The following is a 7,417-nucleotide window of genomic DNA, read 5'->3' on the forward strand; positions in this document are numbered from 1 at the left end:
GTTCCTCCATAGTTTAGGATACGGAATGCAAAGCAAAACCAAGAAGAGGAATCCAAAGTTTCCAGGGTTTACTCACACAAATCAGTCGCTTAGGGATCGGGGATCGTTCTGCTCACAATTCTCCACCATTATGTAGCAGTGGGGATCCTGCAACATGCATATACCAAACCAGGAGTCCCGTGGAAAGGAAATATATATGGACAAACAGATTCTTGCTAGGTGTTTCAGAGATGTTTATTTCTCCAGCCGCATGGCCGGAGCTCTGCCGAGGTACTGCTGCAGTCACGGGACCAAGGGTCCTTCTGCCCACGCAGGGAACACAAACCAACCAATGGGAACGAGGCTGAGCAGGGGCAGGGAAACCCCGCGCCTGTCCCCTCAGGGCCCCTCTCCCAGGGCTACACGGCAGGAGAGGGACCCCAACATGAGAGCAGTGATACTTTGGCACATTCTGGTTGTGAAACCATGTGGAAATCTGTGACTGAAAGTGTTTCTGATCTGAATGCAGAATTTGGAGGGGCTTCTCTGACAGACTCATGACCCTGTAAAACAGACTGTGATAAATGTATATGGAGTGTTGAATGCAGTGTGCCTCCCTTTCTGCAGTGTTTACAGCAATATCATCCAGATAAGTCTCAGTAGTGCTGGAAATCTGTGTTTATGTCAACCCATGGAACACATTTTACATATCTCTCCAAGATTAGTATATAGAAACACACCGTGTAACTAGTTTCAGTTGAAACCTTCACCAGATCCATCTGACTTCTCTCTTGGTAAGCAGGAGGGAAGAGCAGAAGAAAGCACAGCTTTCTTGTTACTGTTTTGCCAAAGCTGGACAAATCAGAGGGCTGGGCAATCACCTACCATATGAAGTTCAGCAAGGGCAAGTGCCAGATTCTGCACCTGGGATGGGGCAACCCTGGATGTATGGACAGACTGGGGAATGAGAGGCTGGAGAGCAGCGCTGTGGAAAGGGACCTGGGGGTCCTGGCTGATGGAAAGTTGAATGTGAGTCAGCGGTGCCCTGGCAGCCAAGAGGGCCAGCTGTGTCCTGGGGGCATCAGGCACAGCATTGCCATCTGGGCAAGAGAGGGGATTGTCCCGCTCTGCTCTGCACTGGGGCGGCCTCACCTCACCTCCAGAACAGTTTTGGGTGCCACAATATAAAAAAGATATTAAGCCATTAGAGAGGGTCCAAAGAAGGGGTCTGGAGGGAAAGCCATATGAGGAATGGCTGAGGTCACTTGGTCTGTTCAGCCTGAGAAGAGGAGACTGAGGAGTGACCTCATCGCAGTTACAACTTCGTCAGGAAGGGAAGCAAAGCGGCAAGCACTGATCTCTCCAGTGGGCAGAGACAGGACCTGAAGAAATGGCATGAAGCTGTGTCAGGGGAGATTTAGGTTGGATATTAAGAAAAGATTCTTCACCCAAGGGGTGGTTGAGCAGGTTGAACAGGCTCCCCGGGAAAGTGGTCACAGAACCAAGCCTGACAGAGTTCAAGAACCATTTGGACAAAGTTCTCAGGCACATGGTAGAATTTTTGGGATGTCCTGTGCAGGGCCAGGAGTTGGACTTCAGTGATCTTTGTGAGTGCCTTCCAACTCAGGATACTCTGATTCTGATTGCCTTTTGAGATCACTTGCTTTACTTAAGGTTCATTTTCTCTCTCTGTCTGATAGGCTTAGAAGATGTTGTAGCAATAATGATTCCTGAACCCAAAGGAAAAGAAATAGTGAGCCTCCTGGAAAGGAACATTACTGTGATGATGTACATAACCATTGGAACACGCAACCTGCAGAAGTACGTCAGCCGGACCTCAGTGGTGTTTGTCTCCATCTCCTTCATTGTGCTGATGATCATCTCCCTGGCATGGCTGGTCTTCTACTACATCCAGAGATTCCGCTATGCAAATGCCAGAGACAGAAATCAGGTGAGTAAGGCTGGAGTAACAGTTTGTGTTTCCAAAAAATCACCAGGGATTTAGCATAGAAGTAAAAGAAATTGTCAATGTGTAGTAAAATCAGAAAACCAGAAGAAAACCCAAGCAAGTGAAAAGAATGGGAATATAAAAATGACTGTGTTTGGGAAAAGCCAAGACTTCTGTCAATATAGATGAGATCCAAGAGAAAAAAGAAATTAATAGTGTATATATATTATGGGGGTTTTTTTCCTTATGCAAAACACACAAAAAATAGACAGAAAGTTGATGTTTATTTGTGAAAAGATTGTTTTGGTATATATAGCCAAGTGTCATAGCAAGGTATATAGCTAAGGACCCTTGAGATCAAAATGCTGACTAAAACACTGTGAGGTATGTGTGTGTGAAGCAATGGTTCATGATAACTGAAGAAAGAAAAAAAACCAAGTATTCTCATTTTAATGCTTCCTTAGAAGGGTCTTGGGTTTGAAAGACAAACATGTCCCTCTTCATTTGACAATGATCACTGAACAGGACTGTAATGGTAGCCACCAATGTTATTAAACCATTGCTATTGGTTTTTGCATCTTGTCCAAACCCCTTGAAAGAGCTGAAGAGAAGTCAGCAGCAGTGGATTTATAAAGCACTGTCCATCTTTATGGTAGTTCAGCAGTGAATAATAATAACAATAATAATAAATTTAATATTTTCTTGTCTGGATGCAACTATCTCAGCAGAACTAGGAAGCTGAGGCTTCTACATTTCATTCTAATGGTACAGGTAGAAAATGTTATCAATGTATGAAATCTGAGGAGATTAACTATTTTACTGCAGGAAAAAAAATGCACTGTAATTCAGAGAGGTTTCTGAGCCCTCAATAAATTACTGTCAGGGCCAGGAGGGTTGCCTTGCTTATTCTGCAGAAAAGGTAAATTTGAGAGTATGAATAATCATCTTGTAGAGAAAAGTGCTGCTACACACTCTGTAACAAATACTTGATGTGTAGGAATCCCTTGCCTTCCCCCACTGAAATTCAGGCATCCTCTGAAATAGAGAGCAGCTGCTCTGTATTTACAGACAGAAAGAATATATTTTCCTTTTAAATATACAGTCTGAAATTTTGGATAGCAAGAATGAGAGTATCCCAGCTGGAATTTGAACATCATTGGCAGCAGATTCACTGTGACTGCAACGGCTGTGATAATTTTTAGATGCTTTGTCTGCAAAAGCACATGCATGACTAATTTGTGTGTGTAAGTGTGCTTTCAATCAAGCAATTATACAGGCAGATTAGCAGTGTAAATAGACATACCTAAACATGAAACTCAGCAAAATAAGAAGCTCATTCAGGTAATATGTTATAGTTTGAAACTGATGTGTTTATATGTTTAAACATATTTTCTTCTCAGTATTTTCTTTCCAAAGTTTGAATGAGATCAACATGTACACAAGCAGTTGTCCTATGGAGAGGTTTTGATAACTTGGTTATGATACTAGTTCTGTTCTTCAGAAGAATTAGAAAGTGTGCCTCCTAAGCAAATTACATATTATTATTTTGAGGGGGCAAAACTGAGCAGTAATAAGGGGGAAACTAGAAAGTCTTCATGCACTTTTCTTCATACAGTTTTGTCTGACGTCTAATCTCTTTATTAGCTCTTTTCACATGATAAATGGTAGCAGTATACAGACAAAACTCTATGATTTGTGTTAATGGGTTGCTGTGGCTGTTTAGTTTTGTTCCTTTTAGTCCAGGCTATGGAATATAATGATGTAGGTCGTTCAGAAGAGCTCAGGTTGCTCTTACCCTTCTCATGAGTGTTCCTCTCCATTTTCCATAAAGTTCTGGGTTTTTTTTTTCTTTGACACATTTTCTTGTAGCTCAAGGATGGGATCACAAATTTCTGGTTAAAATCATAGTGTCCTTTTGTCAAGCCTCATAAACACTTTTGTCTAGTCCTTCTGTATATGGTGACTCTCCTTTCCAGGTCTGCTTCCCTTCTTTCACTCAACAAAGTTTCCGAGCAAGCAGCAAATCCAAAAAGAACTGATTCAGTTATTCATCAAGAAAGCAATGAATCCAGCTATTGAGAGAGGCAGCTAGAAAGACCTCCTGGAATCATTTCCTGTGACTCCACAGTGAGATGAAACCCGGACATAGTCCGTCTACATCTTCAGCCACCACTCTTCCTCACCATATGTGCAAAATCCAAGTTCACATGCCAGAAAGAAGATACAGCTTACTCCAATTAGGTGCCTGATTTTGATGAGTGGAGAATCAGGATTTCAAAGATTCTCACTGAATGCCAGGGCCTATTCACCCCAGCTTGGCTGGGCATTAATGTAGTAGAGCACAGAATCGTCTTCCACTATGGGCTTGTGCACCTACAGCCAGGGTGTCAACTACAAACATGATGAGGTATCCATTTTTATTTTAATACATTTAATTTTTAAGAATACCTCTATGTCGGGGTATCCCGCAGTGGTAGGGAGGAGAAGAGAGATCCAGCAGGCAGGATTTGTGCAGCAAGATTGATTTATTTAATTATTTTACAACTCTTTTATAGACTTTTTTCTTCATAGTCTAATTGGTCAAAGGATCAGCCACCTGTTGGGGTGATTGGCTAAAATCCTAAAACCTCCATTGTCAAAATATTTTCCTACTGTACTATAAACAAAGGTTTGCAAGGTCACAGGTGTTCATAGTTTATAGAACTCAGTAATATCTTCCGTGAGAGAGAAAAATATCTAAATATCTCACGGGACTGGAAAGAAGCAAGAGAAATTCTTGCTAGCTGCATATTTGTATCCACACCTCTAGCACCAACAACTGTACACTACATATGGAAGTAGAAGTTAGGTAGTAATATTCACATGATTGAACCTTTTTTTCCCACCTAACAAGATGACCAGGAAGTAGGTGGTTGCCCTGATGATAAATACTTTTGATATGAAGAGGATAAATTTGTGTAAGAAAATCTGTTTTCTCAGCAACTTGTTCCTGGAGTGCTCCTGACAATGAGAGATTTGAGAGACTTTGTAAAAGGCTGTGGGAATTGTTTGCATCAAGAAACATCACATTGCAGAGCTAATTAGAAGCAATTTGGAATTACATGACAAGTTAAGTTCCAGAGAATAATACAGCAAAGTGGGACCTGATGTCACAGCCCTGTAATAGCCAGGACACAGACTTAAAAGCAGCAACAAACCAACCCTGTCAGTGTGTCAGATTGCATATTTCACCAGTAATAGTAGAGTTCCCTTTTTATTGTTTGTGAGATGGGAAAATGACAAGGGGATGATGTTTCAGCACCAGACTTGTTTACCACATTTCTTCCATGTCCCTTCTTTCCATTGGCTTCTTGTTCAGAGGAAGTTTTCTACAAAGTCATTTTGAAACTGCTTGGGCTCCTTCAGTTTTGCAGGATAGCGAAAGCCAAAGCAGGTAGTGATTGCACTAGAGTTGAGGAGGATCTTGCGTGTCCTGGGTTAATCTTCAGTATGTGACTCTCAGCATGTGGAGCATTTATCTGAGGAGGAGGACTGGTGGCTGTGGCTTGGAATGAGAGTTTTGGACCACTGAATAGAGATGTCAATCTCTGAAGCAGTTTGGGAAGATGCTTGCCTGTAGCGGGGGGTGTCCCGGGAGCAGGGGAATCCAGCCAGAGTCACGATATGAACACCGATACGATTTGAGCATCGTGCTCCAGTTTTTTTATTCGGTTACCCCAAGTTATACTTTTTCCAAAGTTCACGCCCCTTTTCCATGAGAAAGCCTCTAAGCAGCGGGGGAGCTGACCAGTGTATACCTTTTCCCAAGGCTGTTCAAGGCTGCCGGCTAGCAGGTGCCTTGCAAGCCTGAGGCCCCTTCTGCAACAGCCCTGGGGTGCCCAAGCTCTCCTGGGGTATCATATGTACCCGTTCCACAAGGAATTCCTCTACAACAAGTATGCATGCTAAAAGCACTGGGGATACATAAAAGCCATGTAAAAGGGTATATAAAAGGTATATATAAAAAAAGGAAAAAATCATCATGGCATCAGTATCTGTTACAGTATGGTTTTCAGATGGTTCAACATTCTGAATAATTTCTGACAGATTAATTTATTCTTGCTTGAGTGCATCATTCCACTAATGCAGGAGTTCAGGGCTTGTGGCTTTCTGCAGAGCATAAGTTACATACAGGATCTTAGAATGATTGAAAAACTCAACTGTTCAAGGCTGCCGGCTAGCAGGTGCCTTGCAAGCCTGCTTTCAGCCTGAGGCCCCGTCAGGGGTACTTCTGCAACAGCCCTGGGATGCCCAAGCCCTCCTGGGGTATCCTATATTCCACAAGGAATCCCTCTACACTTGCCATGATGGAGTCTGCAAACTGTGGATAGATGTGTCCAACACCTCATCCTGATGATGTGTCTTATTCTGCGCAAGGCACAAGGTGATCTCCCTGCAAAGGTGGTAGTTTAGTAAGGCCATTAAGGGAGAATCACTTACTGTAACTTCTCTTCCACAGCATTTACGGTCATTTACTTTCTCAGAAACACGTAAGTGGTGCTTTCCATGCAACTGTCCTTCCTTTTTAATGAGCACTGCCATCTCCTCAAGACCACTGCATCTGATATGCTTAACTCCTTCCAGTCCAGTACTGAATGTTGCAGCCTTGCTAATGAGATTATGAGATTTATGACTGTAAATCTCTAAGCCTCACTTTAAAGCCTTAAACTGCTGTAATACTTCTTATCTTTTAGGAAAAATCATTGGTTATTGATAGCATGCCTTGCATTCAAATGGGAGAATTCTTTGAAAGTTTGACTTTAGTCCAAGAAATTCCTGTTCTTTCAAAAACTGAATTACTCTCATTTGCATGTAAGTTATGAACTTATCTGTTTATGATAGATAAGAGAAAGCAAACATGGAAGCAGGCAGATCAAAGATGTACATGAGTTTTTAATCTTGTCCTTCACCTTCAAGAACATGCAAAAAAGAACTGAGACATTGCATTCATTAAAGTAATAATAGTGATAAAAAGGGATCACAAGCGCTTTCTGAAGCAGGACATAATGGCTCTTGTCTTGCTGTATGTTACCAGTCTGTCTTTGATTTACATTAAAGAACCAAATAGCTGACAAGAAATGTTTCCAACTCTCATTCGATTCTTTTATTTAAAGGAGACTGTGAGAAAAATGGACCACAGAAAGAGATGTATAACTACAAGATACTCCTTCACATTCAATAATTAAGTTGCTGGAAAGCTCATATGTAAATCTCCTGATACCCAAGATTGTTTTCATGTCTTTAGCCAGATCTGAAATTGCACTTTGCTTTCAGTATTGCGTGTGTTTTGTCAGCCTTTCCAATCCAATAAGCTTACTCTCTAAATTTAACCCAGTGATTTTAATTGAATCTGAAGACCAAAGTGGAAATTTACTGGTCATATCTGTGTGGTGATTAGGTCTCAACTTATAAACTACCTCGAGCTTCCTTCCATTTTTGGCCTCATGCTTT

At 41.7% G+C, this 7,417-nt stretch overlaps 1 protein-coding gene across 1 annotated transcript in view; it reads left to right on the forward strand.

Annotated features, from left to right (window-relative positions):
- RNF150 (ring finger protein 150) overlaps positions 1–7,417 on the forward strand; it is a gene marked incomplete at its 5' end in the record, with an annotated part of 117,807 nt that overhangs the window by 71,527 nt on the left and 38,863 nt on the right. The window contains one exon of the mRNA XM_008632448.2: positions 1,680–1,930. Coding sequence (XP_008630670.1) covers positions 1,680–1,930 — 251 coding nt within the window. The remainder of the gene's footprint in view (positions 1–1,679; positions 1,931–7,417) is intronic.

Source organism: Corvus brachyrhynchos, unplaced genomic scaffold, assembly GCF_000691975.1.
Source record: "Corvus brachyrhynchos isolate BGI_N302 unplaced genomic scaffold, ASM69197v1 scaffold444, whole genome shotgun sequence".
NCBI lineage: Eukaryota > Metazoa > Chordata > Aves > Passeriformes > Corvidae > Corvus > Corvus brachyrhynchos.